Source organism: Mycteria americana, chromosome 1, assembly GCF_035582795.1.
Source record: "Mycteria americana isolate JAX WOST 10 ecotype Jacksonville Zoo and Gardens chromosome 1, USCA_MyAme_1.0, whole genome shotgun sequence".
NCBI lineage: Eukaryota > Metazoa > Chordata > Aves > Ciconiiformes > Ciconiidae > Mycteria > Mycteria americana.
In genome coordinates, this window is record NC_134365.1 from 65537146 (window position 1) to 65558412 (window position 21267).

The window sequence follows — 21267 nt, forward strand, 5'->3', positions numbered from 1 at the left end:
AGGTTGCAGGAGCACTGTGCAGTCAGCGGAGATGAATGGGGAAAACTTAAATAATGCCAGAGTTTAGCCAGTACATTTTGTTCATGACTTTCATAAGCACCAAACTGCAGGAGTGAAAGCCACCTCCAAACAAACTCGGGCGCATATAAATTGTTCATACAGCGTGCAGGTATGTCTGGCCTTGTACAGGGATTTTCAAGTTGTGGTTGGCAAAGCTGAGAGCTGGCAGGCGTGGGGTTTATCGACATTGAATATTCAAAGAAAAGCAGAGCTGTTGTAACTTAAACGTTGTTATACAAATGACTGTCCTTTTCTCCATACATATCTAGATTACCTTTGAGAAAAGACTCCCAAAAAATATCTCTCCTGGCAGATGTCCTAGCCATGGGATCTGTGGAAGCCAGTCTCTGCCTTTTTATGATCTCTCAACCTTGCAGCTGAGAGACTACCCCAATGGTAACTTATGCCCCTATGAAAAGGAGGGTAATAACCCCAGCCCGGAAAGGCAGCAACTTCAACACCGGTGACAACTAAAATGACACTCAGATCTGTTAACCACGTGCAGTACTAATTTACTCTTTCTTTTCCAGGTAGAATTTTCTAATCCTTAAATGAGCTGCATAGTATTGACTAATTGTCTTTTGTGGTCTTTGAGGATTCAGGCATAACTATTCCATCTAAACAACTCATTGGAGGATTTTTATATGCCTTAGGTGGAGGAAAAGGCTCAGTAAAGCCAAAGCCTCGGATATAAACTCAAATCCCCCCTAATTAAATATGTATCCTTTGATCTAATAAGTAGGTTGAGTCTCCCCTGACTTTTCAGCAAAATGAAAAAGAAAATGTAATGCTCCTAAAAAAAAAAAAAAAAAAAAAAAAATCATTTATTATACTTGAATAGCTTGAATGTCTGATTGCTTTTGGTTTCCAAGACAGTCAACTGCTCTGTTAAAGAATTTCCTTAATGGTATCAGCTATGGGATTAGTATCAGATATTTTTGTTTGTTGTATATTTAATGACATACACATGTATGTGCACCCATGCTTTTTCACAATGGTGGTGTGTTAGCTAAGTTGATAATAACATCTACGACAAATTACTGATTACTGGATATGAAAAAGTAATTATCAAAATACAGCCCATTACTGATGATGCGACATTTACTTGCTGTTGGTTGCTACATTGGCAAGTTGGCTGGTGTGCCCATTTTAGCAAAGTTGTGGACTTCATAGTCTGAAGAATGGAGTATATCATGAAAGCACAGATTCACTTTTTCTGGCTGTCTTTTATCAGGGGAACAGTGATTACTTTTGCTTCTATGGTAAAGGCTGCCTGTCGAGCCTGTGTTTTCATTCATGCACTCAGCACAGTGGAGATGAAATTGCTGGGAAAGATAACTAAAAGCCACTCGTGTTACCTTACTGTTGGAAAAGTGCCAGATGGTGTAATCTGGTAGTTAAAGTAATATGAGATATGATCACCTGGATACTCGGCATCTGCTCTGGTATCAGATTTGTGCTACCTCCCCTTTTCCCCCCATTTTCTTGTCTTTCATCTGCCTTATGCTTACTAGAAGGCCATGTGTTTGCTCTTCAGCCTGACCTCCCTTTGTGGTGTGGGTTTTTTTTTTTTTGTGGGAAAGGTTTCTGTGGTGCATGCAGTGTGTTTTGACACTGTGTCTCTCTGTTCTGAGGCAAAGTTCTGATAAGAAGCTGTGTAAAAGTAGGCATTTTTAGCTTGCCCTTGGGCCTAAGGGTCACTTCTGGCTGGTTCATGCAAATTTGCAATCCCTGAGATCTCTTTAAGGCTTTTATGTTAAAACAAACCTGAAAAAAAAGGCGTTATTGTCATGCCTGTTTTGTGTGCTTTCCAGACAAAGCCATAAATCCAGCTTGGCATGCAGAGGAAGGGCAGGCTGTTGGCACAAAACCCTGCCAAGTCTCCCCCAAAAGACTCGTCAGCCTCGGCTTGCTTTTAAAGGAACGTGGGCCAAGTCTCAGGTTCTGCTGCAGGAGGCTTGCCCATCTTTAATTCTGGCTTGAAACAGTATCCAAGGCTTGATGCTGGGATGTCTGTGGCTGTTCATTAGGCATATTTACCTTTTAAGTCTCTACTGAATTCCCCTTCCAGCTGGAAGCCTTGTTCTCACGCTGGTCAGATAAATTTGTTCCTAGGAATATTCATCGCAGACTTTGCTTTAGTAAATTTGCTTAGTGGATGCATGCAACTTTACAGTCTGTATTGCTTGACAAGTAATGGGCTGTAAGCAGTGTTGGCTGAAAATGTTGGCATTTTTCATCAAATAATAATTAATAGCTAACGCTTTATTATTCAGCCGCCTTTGCTTAAGTACGTTGCACAAAGTGGATGCTATCTTCCTCTGTTATGAGGGCAGGACTAAGTAGGCACTGGTTTGCTTTATCGCTGTCAGTGATGCAGGGTGGGAAATGTGATACTGCCCCATTTCCACCAAAACAAATTGCCTTGTTTTAAATCATGAATAGACACAAGAAAGTACTCTTGTGTTTAGGAAGCACTGATAACTAAATTGATACCCAAAACAGCATGGAAGGAGGCTGCCAAATATTGGGCGCTTTTCTGGAAAGATATATTAAAAAAAATTTTTGTAGTTTCTTGGGTTTTTTTTTTTCTTTAAGGCCTTAATCTGGTCATGGAGAAGATGTGTAGCTTATGTTGTACTGACATATATGGCATAAAATTCTTTCTAGCTAAATTGTTCTCTCCTGATACATTGCCAGGTAGTGAAAGTCTTTTCCTTGGGCTCCTTCCCTCTAATGGGTTTTAGTCAAATGCAACATGTTTTGGAAAAAACCCTTAATGTCTTGCCCACCTTGTTAAGTGGAAAGGGGGCACTGGATGATCAGAGGCTGATGTTAATGTGCTGAGTTGTTCATGCTACCCGCAGGAAAGGGAATTTAAGACATTCTGATTCAGCCCACTCAATTTTTCCGGACGTGCACTGTGAGCAGTAAAGCTTCCAAGCTCCTTTACTGTGGATATATATTGCACTGTATATTTTCAGGACAATGAAAAGATTTATTTAGCATATGAATGACCTGCATTGTCATCACTGGCTCAATTGACCTTTATTGCCTTGGGACAGTGGTAAGATTAGGTAAGATTAGGAGATGCTATAAATAGCTGTTGAACTGTGGGAGTGGTATCACAAAAATGCACTTTACACAAACAGACTGTCATTTCACTTCGTGGGGGATGAGTGTATTTGGCTTATAAAACGAGATCTCTCCTTGAGATGTTTTTGTCCTTCTGAATCATTGCAGCTGAAGCTGTAAGATTGTTTTGGCCACCACCATCAGGTGCTAAAATATACAACGCAATAATGTTATGAAGCTTTATGAAACCTACCATCCAAGTGCAGCTGAGCTTTGTATGAGCAGGGTGCTGTACTTCCTTCCACCTGATAGCTCACGGTTCAAGGCTGATCTGGCAGGGCTGGGTGCCGCTGGAGAAACAGGCAGTGGATATGCTCTCAGCGCTTGTGGAGCTCCAGGAGGGTTTCTGGTCACCATCTGTGACTTTTGAAGGAGGCCATATCTGTGCCTCAAGAGCTGTAAGAATGACGTTGGACCAAAGAGATAGGATTGAAATATAATTGGAAAGAAGCTGTAATACCTTGAGGGATGCTGATATGATCAAAAAAGGTAGTAGTGTATAACTCCCCTTCCTGACTAAGTGGTGTTCCCATGTCTTGTTTTACATAGCCGGATGCTGAATGGATGACTTTTCCCAGCCTATAAACTAAGTAAAAGCAACAGATGTGCTTTTTGTATAAACTCATATTTCATTCCTCCAATAAAAGCTATTTGGAATTATGCATAAATTGATTCAGCAGGTTCAGCTGGTATGTAAGGAATAGTTGTAACGAATGAGGACTCCACTGACACTGGCAAACAGAACCATGTGTAGTCCACTGGATTTGATATTTCAGCTTAGTGCCAGATGAGTAACTGATCTTCATTAAACAGTAATTTTCAGTGATCAGATTACTTTATTCTTTTCCTAAACTGCTTTAGCAGGAGATGGCATTCAAGCACCATTTCACCCAAGCTGAAATTAGATGCTGTACTGCCTCTTCTGATTTCTGGAGAAGGGTGGGGTGGGGTGGATAATTATATTGGGTAATTATATTGGCTATACACTCCATTTATTTGTTTTTTTCTTTTCAATTTGCAGGAAAGCAATCTCCAGGTCAGGGCTCCAGCACCTGGCTCCTGTGCATTCCCTCAACATTGCAGTCTCCAATGGACCTGTGAAGGAACCAAGGGCGGCCTTAGAGTGGACTGTAGGTGTTTGGTTTTTTGGCAGTTAATTTGAGCAGTATCTCTGGCTAGTGCTCTCTCCATCCTTAAATCAACATAAGACATTGCGTTGCTATCAGAATTAGTGCTGGTCATTAGGAACATGCTTCTATTATGAAATGAAGTACAAGGCAGAGACATGAAAACTTGCGGAGACTTGAGCAGCAGAGGACAGAGCTGTTCAGATTTTCCAGCTTGGGAACTGTCTGGCTACATTTGCTCACTGTCTTCTTGACAAGGTTTGCCATCCAAAGGTGATCTGATTTTAGCACAGCAGGGTTTTGTACCTCTGCTTGATGGGCCAAAATCTAAGGATGAAGACACATGTCGAGTTGGCTGGGTCTGTAGAGTAGGTCGTAGAAATCTTTGGTCACAATGCTTTGTAGGTATGGCTAGATTTCTTCTGGGCCCAAGCTGGCTTGTAGACACAGAGAGCATATGTTTCTATCCCTCCCATCTTGCTTCTCTTATGTTTCTGGGCTAGTTCAGAAGGGGCCAGTTTAGGACTGTCTAGAATAGAATAGAGTATTTCAGTTGAAAGAGAGATAGAACAATCAGCTAGTCCAACTGCCTGGCCACTTTAGGGCTGACCAAAAGTTAAAGCATGTTATTAAGGGCATTGTCCAAATGCCTCTTAAACACTGACGAGCATGGGGCATCAACCACCTCTCTAGGAAGCCTGTTCCAGTGTTTAACCACCCTCTCTGTATAGAAATGTTTCCTATGTCAAGACTGAACCTCCCCTGACACAGCTTTGAACCATTCCCATGCACCTTCCATGTGGTTATGCACTGGTGCGTGCTAAGAAGGCAAGCCTTAAGCCAGCAAGTCACACAAATGTCCCACTTAAAGCAAAGCAGATAGTAGATCTTACACTCGGCTATTGGTAAAGAACTCAGTACATGGCATTATCAAGGCACCAGCCACCCGAGTGGCTTTTAGGTGAAGATAACTTATGTTTTGATGAATATGGCTTATGTTTATCTCTGTTCTCTATGCCAAGGCTGAATGGCTTTCTAGATGGCATGCTCTGTTTCAACCCCAACTGTTACATTTAAAGTTTAAGGGGGTGAAATTTTACAGGCTGTGCTGCAGGAAGCTGGATTAGATTCACTGTGATCTTCTACAGTGCTGTACTTCAACACAGAGTTTTAAAAGGAGTTTGAAAGTTTACACAGAATCCACTTGGAAGAGCTTTGGAGAATACCTTGATCTTTCCCTCCAGGAAAACTCAGGTCCTGATTCAGCAAGGTGTTAAAACACATTCCTGCTTTCAGTCATCAATGCTGTTTAGTAGAAATCTGAAGGATCAGTCACATATGTGAAGGGTTGGGCACAGGCTAAATTAAACACCTTTCAAAATTGTGCTTAGAAAACACCACCACCACCAAAACCCCAAAACAAAAAACCTAAACCCCACACCCAGCAACCACAACTTACCCTTCTTCAAAGTTGATTGTCTGCTACTCATTTTACCAGGTGCTTCTTCATGTGATCCCAATACATAAATGCTGCAGGACTTGATATTGGTTGGTGAATATTGATTAAATATTGTGGGGTTTAATTGTGCGTGTGTGTGTAGGGTGTTTTTGCCCTTTACTTCCTGGCTTATGGTTTAGATTTTTGATCAGTTCAATTTCTCAGCTGTTCCAGCCTCTCAGATGGGTGTTGCTGCTTTACTTCACACTTTGATTGGAGCAGGGAGGCAACTCTGTGGCATGTGGGGAAAAGGGCAGGATAGTGAGTGGAAGACATCTGTGGCTGGGAAGAGCTGAACTGACCAGCTGTAGTAACTGGTGAATGTGGGGGAGAAAGGCATTTCTGAAATCTGAGGCACAGTATAAGTAAAAGAGATAATAGGGAGGTGATTTGGAGGCGTGAAGAAGCTGAAATGGACCAAAGTTTATGTGAGTGTCAATAAAAAAAGTTAAGTTTTAAATACTGATGTTTAATTGCAGAAGTGTATTTGGTAGAGTGAACAGACATTTGGATTAAGATGCATTGGAGCCAGACAGGACGTCTTTGTATTTAATCACTGGAAGGCAGCATTAATCAGTGCATGTTGCATCCCCATCTATATCATCCTGCTCTTTAGTATTTCTGAGGATGATTCTCCAAGGACTCACGATGGGAGATCTTTCCAAAGTCTAAGTGACATGAACGTAACTTGTCACTTGACTTTGCAGTAGAAAATGTTTCCTCCTTGTTATCTTCGCAGTAATAACTGGAAAGAATTCCCTGGCTATAGTCTCCATTTTTGATAACTCCTTGCAGGTGAATTGCCATTATCAGGTGATCTTGTGAACAAGACACTGATTCGGGGAGTAGGATTTCCATTCCCTGCTCTGCCACTTACCTTGTGAGCGAGCTCAGATGAATTGTTTTGCCACTCAATACATTAGCCTCTCTAGCTGTAAAATGGATCTGATGATTCTGATGTCTCTTAAGACCCTTTACATAAGAAAACAGTAATGCTTTATTGTTGTTACTATCTATCATCCCTGAGGTTTCTTTTCTCTCGTACTTACAAATGCCCAGTTTCATCACACTTGCTACACCTAATTCAAGTTAACTTGTGGCTTTGTTGTCTAATTTAATGCTATCTTTTCACAGCAGGGCCATACAGAATACATCCTCTGGAGTAAGTGATGTTAAAGCCAGAGGACAATACAGAATATGCCTTACCAAAAAGGAACCACCTTAACTGCCTGTCCCTGTGATATGTTTATGCATAGCCTCTTCTCCCACCCTCCCCCATTTTAGGCATCACTCCCACAAGTTAAATGATAAAGTAAGCAATTCTCAATTAAGTACAGACTGAGCCACCTCATACAGTGCCTGTGTACCATTGTGGATTTAGTTCTTTGTATATTTTCATACTGCCATTTGCTCCCAAGGAAAATAACCATAAGCTTTTGTGCAAAGTCATCCTGTAATTTCCTTTTAAGTACTGCCTTCTAGCTCCTGCTTTCTTTGGTGCCTACAAAAATCTTGACAGCCACCTAGGATATTAGTGTGTTGAGCTTCCCACTCACCACAATTGTCTCATTATTTTATTTGTCCATCATGCATTTATCTATTGATGCCACTTTCTTGCGTTCTCAGTAGTAGGCATTTATGGCCCATGACTACAAGTCTTAGAACTCTAGTTATGTCCATTAAGAGGCATTTGAAGACACGTAGCTTCCACTCTTGGAGTTCAATGGAAAAACTTGAGACTGATCTGTGCTTTGTGTTCTGTGAATGCACAGAGTTCTCTGGGTGCAAGATGAATGTTCTTCAGAGGAGAAATATTATAACCTTAGACCATAAATTATATGTATTAAAGACACAAAAAAATCTTATAGATCTTAACAAGAATAGAGAACTATGCATTTGAGTAGAAGTTGAAAACTGGTATTTGGCAATATGTGATAAGTTTTGTAGGTTTTACTTTTACCTGCTTCTATAAGATTAGTTGGTTGAGAGGGTCTATTCAGTTGCATAGGATATTTTAACATGCAGGAAAAAGTTGTTCTTTATACTTTCTACTAAATATCAGAAGATTGCAGGGCTGTGATCTCACTGGGATCACAGAGACATAGTGCAATAGCACGTGACGAGTGGCACAATGAATAGATACAGACTTTTTAGGAATGACAAGGCCAGGATGGCAAGGAGGGGGAGTTGTCCTTCATATGAGAGAGAAGCGGGAATGCTTGAAGCTCTGCTGTGGAATGCATGATGAGCCTGTGAAGAGCTTATGGATCAAGATTGGAGGGCAAACCAACATAGGCAACATTGTTGTGGGTGTCTGCTACAGATGCTTTGTTCAGGAAGAGGTAGAAGATGAGGCCTTCTTCAGACAACTGGAAGCAGCCTCATGTTTGCAGGCCCCGGTACTGATGTGGACAACATGAGCCATCCTGGTATCTGTTGAAGAAACAACAGGGCACAAGCAATCCAGGAGGTTTCTGGAATGCATTAATGAGAACTTCCTGACACAAGTGATTGAGGGGAGGTGCTCTGCTGGATCTCATACTTAGAAACAAGGAAGAACTGGTAGGGAATGTGAAGGTCAGGGCAGTCTTGCCTGCAGTAATGATGAGATGGTGGAGTTCAGGTTCTTAGCAGGATCATAGTCCTGGACTTCAAGAGAGCAGACTTTGACCTGTTCAAGCAACTGTTTGGAAGAGTAACATGTGATATGATTCTGAAGAGAAAAGGGCTCCAGGAAAACTAGTGGAAATTCAAAGATCACTTCCTCAATGCTTGAGAAGAACAGTCCATCCTCACATCCAGTAAGTCAAGCAAAAGCATCAGGAGGCCTTCATGGATTCATAAGGAGCTCTAGACAAAACTCAAATATTAAAAAAAAAACAACCCCAAAACCGCCCTGCCCAACAATCCCCCCCCCCCCCACCCCCCCGACAACAAAAACAAAAACAAAAAACCCAAACAAACCAAAACCCAAACACGTCCCCCCAGTACAACAGGTGGAAGCAGGGTCAGGCCAGCCAGGAGGATTGTAGAGGGCACTACCCAATTTCACAGGGATGGGGTAAGCAAAGCCAGAGCCAATCTGGAGTTGAATTTGACAGGAACATGAAGAGCAACAAGAATGGTTTCTGTAGGCATATCAGCAGCAGTAGGAACACTAGGAAAAACATTAGGTGACGGCTGAATGGGGCAGGGAACTTGGTGACAAAGGACATGGAAAAATCACTGTGCTCAATGACTCTTTTACCTCCATTTTTACTGGTAAGACCTGCCTTCAGGAATCCCAGGTCCCTGACACCAGTGGCTGAAGCAAGGAAGACTTACCTTTTGTAGAGGATGATCAGGTTAGGGAACGCTTAAACAGACTGAACACATAGAAGTTCATGGGACCTGATGAAATGCATGCTGATGTCATTGCAAGGCCAGTCTGTTGTCTCTGAAAGGTCATGATGATCAGAGGAGGTTCCTGAGGACTGCAACAAAACAAATGTCAGTCCTGTCTTCAAGAAGGGCAAGGAGGAGGATCCAGGGAACTATTCATGATCAGCCTCACCTTGATTCCTGGGAAGGTGATGAAGCAAATCCTTCTGGAAGCTATTTCCAAAAAAATTAAGGATAAGAAAGTGATTCAGAGTAGTTGGCATAGATTTATGGAGGGGAGATCATGCCTGACCAAGCTGAAAGCCTTCTATAATGAGATGACTGGCTTGGTAGATGATGGGAGAGCAATGGCTGTTATGTTGACTTTTGCAAGGCTTTCGACATGATCTTCCATAACATCCTTTGTAGACAAACTGATGGAGTATGGGCTAGATAAATAGACAGTGAGGTGGCCTATGAGAGGTGTTTGTAATCAGTGAGTGTGACTTTTCAATGAATTTGTTGTATTATATTCTCCGTCTTCATGGCATTAGTCAGTAGTGCTGTCCACTTACTTACATGGGCAGTAAGTCTTTATAAGTGCCTAGTGATATACTACACTTCAGATAATTAACATGCATGTTAATACACTAATATGTGTTCTACATCTGATGAAATATTTCCCATCTAGATAAATGTATCTCTTTTCCAAGTGAACGGTTTGGCTTCTGTATCATCATTTCCTAAAAGCTACACTAATTTTTACACTGAACGATATTTCCCTTCTATTAGAGTGTCTGCCAGACTGTTTTGTAATTGGGAACTGAATATTCAGTTGAAAAGATATGTACATTGTCAGATGCTCACATGAAAAGGAGAACCCTGGGGTATGGGTATCCCATTAGTCACATAAAAACATGTGGAGGCGCTGGGAGCTTTAGTTCCACTTAAATAAGTAGGGATGAGTGCAAGCTCCACGCATACTTAAAAACTGCTGAAATTTTGTCTGCAGATGAAACTTGAAGCAATGTGTTTGGGATCAGTAGTCCTACTTTGCTGTTTCTTTTTCATCAAGGTTTGATAACTTAATGTTCTTTCCAGAGAGATCTAAAGAGAAATAAGAGGTCTGTCATATTTCAAAATGGTGGCTGTCTCGTCTCGTGTCCCATCCCCCCCCCCGCAGTATAGAGGATGCAGTGATAATACAGAAGGTGCCTTTCTTGAAAATAATTATTTTTTCCCATTGCTGCCAAAAGGACTGAAGTTAAGCTGTTGTCAGCCAAAATAATGGTTCATGAGAACATAGGGAATCATCATCTCAGTTGATAGCATCTGGACATTGCTCCTCCATGAAGACAAATGTTGTTATTCTGCTTCTGCATACAGATGATCTTTCAGATGATGGTAACAACAATCTCAAAAGCTCAGCAGGGAATACAGGAGTGGGCAACTGATGCAGGATGTTGGAAGGCATGGTGGGGCAAAGGAGAATGGCAGCAAAAACTAGAGAATGTGGTGAACCTAGACCTAAAAGTTGAATACCCAAAAATAGTTCTGAAAGTTGGAGCCTACATATCTTCAAGTTTTTTTAAGTAATTATGTAGTACCATATCTCCGTGATGTTTTGTTTTGGTTTATGTCCACGTATTACATTTGTAATAATTAAAGAAAAGGTGACTTCTACATGAAGAATATTCCCAAATTAAAACGTGGTAAGGTGGAGTTAAAATTGAGACTATATACCAACAGAAAAACATTTGGGACATTGTTATTGTTTGCAACATGAGCATCACAAACTCTGGAATTTCAGAGTTAAGGGTAAAACACAAGCCAAACATGAGAGACATACATTTGGGAAAAAGACATCCAAACAAACTTGTTTCTGCTCGATAATGACTTCATAAAGAAAAGGGCTAAAGCTAATAATTTTTGCTTATAAATATGTTTGTTTAAATTTAGATTGAGCACTAATTTTACACTAATCATAAGTTTATCACCCAAATTTATATTTGTAAGAAGATTCATCTCTCTCACTGGAGTGTTAACAAAGGGAAACATTTGTTAATGGCTTATTTTAGAAATCTGTCTTACATAATTTTTTTTGCAGAATGCCTGTCATGGCAGGACTGGAGGAGAGCTCCATTCCTCCCGTTTCAGTTGGAGTTGCAACTCCTTTGAACTAGAAAGCTGGGCTGACTGGTGTATTGTTTGGCTGAATATCTATGACTGCTTGACATGGCAAATTAAATTACCCAGGTTTATCTGCATTGCTTTTGAAACAATGCTGACTGCAGCTTGAAGAACGGTGAGGTATGGAAATGCTTACAGGATTTAGAAAAATAGTAACACTTGCTCTGTCACTTAACCATGCTGGGGCACTTAAGAGGAGAAACCGAGTTGAATTAGTGAAATGTGCACAGCAAGTTATGATCACGTACATGTAATTACATCGCTCCCAAACTCCTAGTCCTTGAATTCCTATTTCTCTTTCACTTCAGGGGGGATTGTGTGTGGTTTTTGTTTCATATGCAAGGAATGTTTGATATACTGAAATTATTTTTGTTTGCTATTAAGGTGGTAACGGATCAGGAGCAATCAAATGGGAGGTCTCCATCTGGGGGAGCATATTGAGTGCGTGTCCCCTGTGCGGCAGGCTGCATCTGCCAGGAAAGCACTGCTGCCTCCGCTTCAGTGAGCAGGGGCTCCTTCCCTTCACAGGACACTGAGTGCGCACACTTGCGAGGGCTGGGAAGCCAGGCGAGGAAACAGAGTTCCCAATTCTCTTTTTGACTGCAGAATATTAGGCCGCAGTCATTGCTGTTTTATCCGCGATGATGGACAGTATCCCTTTTCTACATAGCAAGTGAAGGCAAAGCACGTCAGCCTAAAAGCATGATTTGACAGATCAGCTAAGCTGCTCTAACACTGAGTTGGTACTAAAAGCATCGGTCCCACTGAACCCACCTTTAACCCACCACTCCTTGTGTCAGATCCAGCAGTTATGTGGTCACAGGGTGAGTCATTTTGTCTAGCTGATTTGGTAGATAAAAGTTATCGATTTTTTTTTTTTTCCATCAGTTGAACTGATTCATGTGTAGCTTCACAGCCACTAGATCCAGCATGAGGAAAATGGCAAGAGCATGAGACTGGGGTCTAAGGGGTCAGGGACAGAAAGAGGACGACTGCCTCTTTAGTAGCCATTTACTTCTAAAGCCAACATAAAGACATCAAGTGCAAAATAAACCAAATTGGCAAATTATTTATGAAGAGGTTACTGAACTCAAAACTCTTGTGGAAAAATATCTGTGTCAAAATATGCAAGTGATGATGTAGCCTTTACTGTGCTGTAGTTTTGTGTTAAACAGGAGCTCATACTAGAGATGGTCCCAGTGACCTCTGTCAGCTTATGTGTTGGTAGATGGAGTACCCTTTTGTCCAGCACACTGTGGAATACTGCCTGTAAATTTTGGAGTAGAAAATACTGATTTGCTGAAGTCAAAATTCTTCATAGAAATGTATTGATTTTTGTCAAAATTTCCTATTGGAATTGAATGAAAAAATTGGGCTTGGAAAAGGTCAAAGCATTTTCCTTTGACTGTATCTTTGTGACTTTCATAAGCAGCAACAGAATGTCTCATCATATAAATGACAGTGCTCTGTAAAATTTAAAACAGTGAAGTTCACATAATTCCCTTTGATCTTATTGAGACAAAGTAATCGACAGGCAAAGCTTTTTGAGGGAGGGCATTTCATCTTGGGAAATCTCAGCTCTTTGCTCTGATTCAGGATGAAAGATTTTTCAAATGTCAGTTTGCTGGAATTGAAATTTGTGAATTTTCACACACAGTGCTGTGAAATTGTTTGTGGCAGTAGGTATCTGGAGGTGTGCCACTTATACCAGATCAGGTTATTTACATTTTTATTATCTAGTCTTGTCAGAACTCTATCATAGCTTGAACTACAAAGGTCATCCTTGTAGACTACTTACTGATTTTATTTACACTGTGATGTAAAGTCAGACATGTGAATCTATGATACAGTCTGGAACAATCAGTCTAAACTAGGTTATGGAAATAGGCCACTTCATCTTTAGAAATCCTGGATGGCAAGTTATGTGGACATGGTCTGAATGAAGGGGCGTTCAATCTATTTTTTAAATGGAATTTTGGTTCCTCATTAAAAATTATGTCCCAGGAGCTGTGTGCTTTCGTATTTAGCTTTCATAGTTAATCCTTCCTAAACACCTTTTATAATCTATAAAATTTAGCTCTAGGTTATAATGTTGAGTTTGTACTGTTTCGTCAGCAGAGAATGTGCTCAGGTCAAGCACTCTTTGATGAGCTCATATCCTCCTGCTTTGGTCCCCTTGTCTGGCTCCTCACAAACTAGACAGGAAGTTAATATGTTGGGCAATACTGTGGGCATAGTAATTTTATTAGTATGATGTGACTAGACTTCCATGAAGTGCTGTAAAACTGATATAGTTCTTGCCAGAAAATTGCTTCAATATAAGGATAAACTTGAAGGGAAAAAATTTACAATCTGAATAATTTACCATCTGAGTAAAGCTTGAAGAATTTCTTAAGCTAGTTCAAGTCCTTAAAAGCTATTTTGCATTGTAAAAGTGCTGAAAAGCCTCACCTAAACTATCATGCACCGAACTGTACAATTTAGGAAAATCTCTGTCCCAGGGAGTCTACAGTTCGGGTGGACAGGCAAACAAAAGGATGAGAAGAAATGGAGGTATAGAACAGCATGCCACTAAATGAAGATTAATCAGGGTGCAATGGCAGTAGACTGGAATCCAAGTCTCCTTCTCATCCAGCCCCTTGTGCTGAGGGATAATACCAAGTCTGACATCAATGGGAACATTTCTGATGAAGTTAGAAGACCTGTGAACAAGTAGACCTCTCGTCAGAAAAAAAATCATGTTGTTTTTGTCCTCTTGGTTTATTTGAAGTGAGCACCATAGTTGTGGTAGGCACCACATGCAGACTTGCATAGGTCTTGGCTATTGTGGATGCACTCGTACTCCAGAAGGCAAAGGATTTTGCCACTTCTGCTTCTCTGCATTACCTAAGAAATCCGGATGGCAAGAGAAGCTTTCTCATTTCATCACTTTGAAACTGTCAGTGTTATTTTAAATAAATTATTTTAACCGAGATGGCTATTTCAGAGCATCCTGCTGTCGGACGCCATCTGTTTGGTAAGCGTCATCATTGGTGACTTCTGCAGTGTGGGAACCAAATGTCAGAGACTGTCAAAGCGTTTTCCATCATGCTCTAATTCTGGCTGAACAGAAATCCTGTTTATTCACTTTGTTCAACTAGTGTACAGTAGACTTCTTGGGCTTTTTAGTCGAGCCAGGATTATAGTCAAGTGAAAACTGTAGTCTTTCTACAACCAGATTTCCTCAGAACAAGAATTTTTGTAGATTTAAGGTACAGATTTGGTCAAATGAGGCTGTCAAAGAAAAATCAGATGTTACCCTGTTAATCGCTACTAATTGTCAGTGTGCTAGGTAGACTTTTTTGAGTGTGTTCTCAGTTGAATGTATCATTCTTTCAGTTATAAAATTAAAGTCTCGTCTCTCCTGGCCACTTAATGTTTTGTTGATGTTTTCATAAACATACAGTGTTGATGCAGCCATTTTAAAGAAAACATTTTTCCTTGTCTAAACTGTCCTGTCATCCTAAAGCTATGGTCAGTATGTTATTTTGCACTTCTGGGCCCGGTTCTCAAATTTTTGGGCTTCTCCAATTGAAAGTTCAGTAGTCATGTTTTTGTTTCATCTCTCTTGAATTTCTGTTTCTTTAAAATTCCGTGTACATCTCATGCTTATGAAATCTAGGGTCCCAGTTAAACTATGCAGTATGTGGGAAGAATACAGGCAAAATTTCACTGAACTGTACACAAAAATACTTTGGTTCTGATTGGTGACACCTCATTCATTGCATGATCAGTATCCTTTAAGCAGGGGTGGTCAGCCAGGGTAATACTGTTATGGCTTTGTGTTGTAGAAAAAGCAACATGTGGTTGTGTGGTGGTTGGTTTTGGGTTTTTTTTCTTTTTCTAAATTTGTGGTGAAAATCAGATATTTTTTTTTTTTTCCCCCCTATACTCACGTGGCTGAATTTCACAAACCAGATTAACAATCATCTTTTCTCAGGAAAATGCTGTGAATGGAGAGCATCTGTGGCTGGAGACAAATGTTTCTGGGGACCTCTGCTACCTGGGGGAGGAAAGCTGCCAAGTCAAATTCTCAGTGAGTTATTTTCAGATTTTTCTTTTCTCTTTGAGGTAACAAGCCTGATTTCAGACTGGTACAGTGCTCTGGTGCTTGGGAGCTTGAATTGTTTGCTGTTGTTGTTGATGCTTGTGTTCCAGGAGAAGGAATGCAAAAAAGGGACAAAAGGCTGCTGGTTAAATACTTTATCGCTTGGGGAAAAAAGCCCCAAACAATTTTGAGTGATGCAGATCATTTACATGGTGAGAATGGATGTAATGAGTCCCTTTATTGACATGGTAAGGGAAAAAACGATTAGAATATTGAGATATTTCAGAAATGTTCAAAGAAAGTAGCCTATTTTATTTATATACATAAATATATAAGCTGGATTAATGGGCCAACTGTATGAGGTTCAACAAGGCCAAGTGTCAGGTCCTGCACGTGGGTCACAACAACCCCATGCAACACTGCAGGCTTGGGGAAGAGTGGCTGGAAAGCTGCCCAGCGGGAAAGGACCTGGGGGTGTTGGTTGACAACCGCCTGAATATGAGCCAGCGGTGTGCCCAGGTGGCCAAGAAGGCCAATGGCATCCTGGCTTGTATCAGGAATAGTGTGGCCAGCAGGAGTAGGGAAGTGATCATGCCCCTGTACTCGGCACTGGTGAGGCTGCACCTCGAATACTGTGTTCAGTTTTGGGCCCCTCACTACAAGAGAGACATTGAGGTGCTGGAGCGTGTCCAGAGAAGGGCAACGAAGCTGGTGAAGGGTCTGGAGCACAAGTCTGATGAGGAGCAGCTGAGGGAACTGGGGTTGTTTAGCCTGGAGAAGCGGAGGCTGAAGGGAGACCTTATGGGTCTCTACAATTACCTGAAAGGAGGTTGTAGAGAGGTGGGTGTTGGTCTCTTCTCCCAGGTAACAAGTGATAGGACAAGAGGAAATGGCCTCAAGTTGCGCCAGGGAGGTTTAGACTGGATATTAGGAAATTTTTCTTCACTGAAAGGGTTGTCAAGCATTGGAACAGGCTGCCCAGGGAAGTGGTTGAGTCGCCATCCCTGGAAGTATCTAAAAGACGTGTAGGTGTGGTGCTTAGGGACATGGTTTAGTGGTGGACTTGGCAGTGTTAGGTTAACAGTTGGACTTGATGATCTTAAAAGTCTTTTCCAACCTAAATGATTCCATGATTCTATATCACTTGCTTGGGTCTCTGAGAGTAGGGTCTAATCAAATTTTTGTGATTTTAATCACTGCAAGGATTTGAACTGAATTTTCCAAACTCTTGAATGCACTCACCAGCAATGAGTGCGGTCATATTCGAGTGTTTGCCTTCTCCTATTGAAGCTTTTCAGCTGTGTACGAAAAAGTTTCATTGGGTTGATCTCTAACCCGTGTGTGTCTCTTCTTTGACTGGGGAGTGTACTGTTTTACTTTCAGTCTGCTTCAGCATCTCTTCACCTGGTATTACGGTTAAACTGCTTCAGCAGAAGAGAAGAGAAAAATCCCTCTTATCTTGGTATTTAGGAAACCTGGTGAGAGAGTGGGGATCCTGTGTTGAAGCCCTTGCTTTGAATCAATGCTCAAAGGAGCATCCTGGCCCTTGGACTGCAAAGTGTAAGGGGAGTCTATCTTCTCTGGGGTGTTTGTGGATACTGCCTGCGACTCTTTGCAATGCCATCTTTTTGCTTTTATTTAAAAAAAATCCCTCATATAATTTGATCCAAATTACAGCATTTTGATTCACTAATCACCCACAGTTTTTGGGGCACTTTGATCCAAAATACTAGTGCTTTCTGTAGCTCCCCTTTAATATCCATCCCCCATAACTTCTCAAGCAAATTGGTTACTTTGTGGCATATAATGTTAAGGCCAAGCCTGGGAAGTCTGTGCCTGCTTACAAAGAGTACTGAAACAAAGCCCCAGCAGTTACAGACTGCTGGTTGTGGGGTAGTATTCAAGGGAATTGTCTTTGTGTGTTTGCCCTGCACGTATACTGGCCCTGAGGCACTGGGTTTTGGCAAAAGCTGGAGACAGGATTTGTTTGGCTGAGTAGACTTTTGGTCTGAGCCAGTACGACTGGTCTTATGTTCTTAATAGAAGCTTGCCTTTCTAAAACTGAGTAAATACTTCCTCATGACTTAGCTCATTGAAAGGAGCATGGAATTTAGTAATATGTTGTGCACTATTTGCAAGACTGTGTCTTAGCTTTAGAGGTGTATCTCTAGGAGCTGGAAGGACTGTTTGCAGTAGCTGGTGAATTAGACTTGCTGACTTGCACTTTTATCTGGGAAAGCTGGGAGACATCTTACGTGGTGACAAGCTTTTCCAGTGAGATGTTCCGTCGTATTTGGGAAGCAGCAGAGTTTAAAGTTGCTCAGTTCTTAATTGCCCGGCCTTTGCTTGACCTGACTGCTTGCTTTTGGGTACTAGCATATTGGTTCCCTTTGAGGAAAGCGACATCTGTGTTTATAACATGTTTCAGTGTATGGGGCTTTCATGAGCTTAAGAGCTGGAGATGGAAATGGAAATCCAGTTAACTTTAGTTGTGGTTAGTTTAACCTGATCTGTCAAAAGGCTAATACTTTTCCAGTTTGAATCTTTTGAAGGCACTGCATCTTTCAATGCCTGTACTGGTCTTCCTTTGACTTAGCTCTTTTACAGGTGGACTACTTAAGATCAAATGTTTTCAATGGAGAAATGGTGAGAAATAATTAAGCTGTCGCTGCACAGACTTTGCATAAAATGTTAGCCTATACAGAACATGAACTTGTAATCTCTGGCATATGGAGCTGACATTTCATGATAAATCAAAGAAGTTAGAAGTACTGGAAAAGAAAGTTGGATTTTTACTAGCCTCTTGCTATAAATGATTGTAACTATTTGCATTGCCACCAGAGTTCAAAAATCATGAGAAAGACTTAAAAAGCAAGGTATTAAATAGCTGCTCATAAGGCATTACCTTTGTTTGCTTTTTGCAGTTTTTCATCTTAGGGATCTATTCCTTTATGTTGTCTCACTCTTCTTGGCAAACACAGAGACTAAAAACATACTTAAAGTTAAGTCACAAAACACATGGAAGCTTAGTCTGTTATACAGTGTCATGATTCTTCAGGTGTAACATTAGAACAACGCTCCACATACACCCTAACTGTGCATGTTCACATGTATCTAGGTAATCATGAGACTCATAATTATGAGACTCAGTAAAATTATAATAATTATTCTATAATGTGAGCCAAATTTGTGTTCCGTTTCACCTTGAGTTTATTTACAATATATTGAAAATTCTAATGACATAATTTATTAGAGATTTAAATGAACATGAATAAATTGAATGTAAAAATCCGAGGCAAATCAATCTCAATTTACCGTGTGTTTATAAATTTTCTGTCCCTCAAGCAGAGGACTATAAGTTAAACTTCTATGAAAATTAATTCCATCTGGTTTATTAAATTGAATATATGCAAGGAAAAAAAAGTAAATGTATTCTCTCTCTCCCGGATGCATCCTCTTGCCTTTGATATGCTTTGGTGCAGGGGATTAAATGGGAAGTGTTTTAAAAGCCCTACTGAAATTAATAAAACTAACCAGCATAATTAGTCTGAGAATTCTATCCCTGCTGTAACATTTCATAAGCATTTAACAACATTCTGTGAGAAGGTTATAATTCTCTGCTAAATGACCCAAGTATTTTTGTGCAAGGCAATGGTCAGGCCTATCAAATTAAATATTATATGATAAGCATGAAATGACATACTTTTCCGAACGGGTCTGAGTTCTCTGATTTGCATGTATGGTTTTTCTCCTCTTTTCACTGGCTCTGCTCGTCCTCTTCATAGGCCGCTCTCTTTTAGAGCGATGATCTGCACTGTAACAGCCTTATCTACTACCCAAGGGGAGCCTTTTACTTCTAGTTCACAAGCTGGAGTACTGCGGCTCTCTGTCTTTCATAAAGTCCAATTCTTCACTGGAAGAGCTTCAGACCTTTTTCAACATACAGAACAGCTGAGAGCACAAAGAGAGAAAAAAAAAATGTTGCATAAGGAGAGAAACATCTCCTGTTTCACAACTAACTTTTTTCCTCCTGGGAATAGCGCACCTCCATGCACACACGTCTCCCGTTCCCCTTGCAGAAATCTGCTCTGCGGAGGAAGTGTGCTGCCTGCAAGATTGTGGTCCACAATGCGTGCATGGAGCAATTAGAGAAGGTAAGACATTGCCATCTTCTGGAGCCTGACGCGGACAACACTCATCTAATTCTTTTACTGAGGTTTCAATCTGGAAAACACCATATGCCAAAGCAGGTTTTCATAGCTGTTTTGACAACATATTTGTTAAAAAGTTGACTTAAAATTCCAGCTTATTTTTTAAAATAGATTTCTTCAAGCCCTGTGAACCATTAAAAAAACCCCAACAACAAAATACCATGGAATGCTTTCCCAATTTTTATGATTAAAAAAATAACTTTCCTCTACTTCTAGATTGAAAATTGAAGCTAGAAAATGCAGTATCCTTTCATGCACAAAATTGGCCTTTCAAAATTCTTCAACTAAACCCAGCATAAGTCATCTTATGACAGCTGTATGTATTATGAGCAATGCAGCATAAGATGCTACGATGAACATTTTTCACTGTTTACTAGACTGTACTGTTTTGTCCTCAAAACCTCAGAAATTAAGTTCTTGTTTTTAAAATGGAAAACATCAAACCTTTCCTTTATAGTACCATTATTTCCGTGAGCATCTGTCCTGCTTCTCAGTTCCTTCAAGGAGCCCTCCTTACCCCCAAGTGCCTATAGAATATTTATCACTGAGTTCTCTTCCCATCAGTGATTCTTCTTCTTTATGCCTAACTGTTAATGTGTTAAAGAAATTTCCCCCCACTGTTTTTCTTTCTTGGTGGGATATGTGTAAAGAAATATGGGTGGGAATTTCCCCATTGATTTCATTAGAGCTTCATTTTCACTCCTATATGTTTTGCAATGTTGTTCTCCATAAAAGAAGTTGATGCATAACAAATTTATAGCAGCAACCCTTTGGAAAGAGTTTTTCCTTTCCAAGTATTTGGACTTGTGTTGACAAATGTCACAGTGATTGCCATAATACCAAGTTGGAGAGGTACCATTTCCACCCCCGATGCTTTTGCCCACAGTGAAATTAGCTTTAGCACATCCTTCCAGCACAAAATGTTACCAGTGAATTTTTCATGACTTCCTTCATCAGCAGCAGTGCTGCCTCTCCATTGCCCAGCAAGCTGGTGGCATTGCCAGCCGGAGCAAATGAGCACTTAGATAAAACCCATTCTGTTGAACTTGTTTATGACATTCTGGAGACCATGAAATTCACCTCTTGGTAAAGGGTTGTTATAAAGTCTACATCCCTCTTAAACCCTGTGGAGTTTAAAACTGGTACATAAGTCTTCTGCTTGGCCCTCTCTGCAAAGGGGTAAGTTGTAAGTAAAATAAATATAAGCTGGGGGTCTTTACAGCCTGCCACGACTCAGCAGTGAAACAATGAAATGCAATTCCACATGAAGAGCAGTGGAGGAAGACTAATATTGCTATGGCTTTTATTTCTTCTTAAGTAATAAGTATTTTGTTTGCTTTTTTCCTCTCTCCCCCTCCCTTTAGCTATTATTTTGAAGGCCATTATCAAATGAGAGAAGAACTTATTTATATGGGAAGGGCTGTATTTAAATTTGGGGAAACTCAATCCTTCTGCCTTACTGCACAGCTATACTTTTGTCATGATCCTTAAGCGTTTTATTCTTTGAAGGATAGCCAACTTAAGCTTGAATCCATTTCATTTAGTGCATCCTTACCTCACATATCCTTTGGCCTTTTCCCACGCCTCTCTCTTCTTCAG

The 21267-nt window shown here is 40.6% G+C and overlaps 1 protein-coding gene across 3 annotated transcripts in view; it reads left to right on the forward strand.

The window, feature by feature from the left end:
- Positions 1-421: 421 nt before the first annotated feature.
- The window catches only part of DGKI (diacylglycerol kinase iota), a 153360-nt gene continuing 132514 nt past the window's right edge, over positions 422-21267 (forward strand). Inside the window, exons 1-5 of one of the 3 annotated variants that reach the window (XM_075503567.1) lie at positions 422-456; positions 4217-4325; positions 12171-12194; positions 15350-15445; positions 19537-19611. In XM_075503567.1, coding sequence (XP_075359682.1) covers positions 19594-19611 — 18 coding nt within the window. In that variant the 5' untranslated portion in view covers positions 422-456; positions 4217-4325; positions 12171-12194; positions 15350-15445; positions 19537-19593. Of the gene's footprint in view, positions 457-4216; positions 4326-12170; positions 12195-15349; positions 15446-19536; positions 19612-21267 lie in introns of those variants that run through there. The other 2 variants (XM_075503574.1, XM_075503559.1) reach the window with 2 other exon arrangements.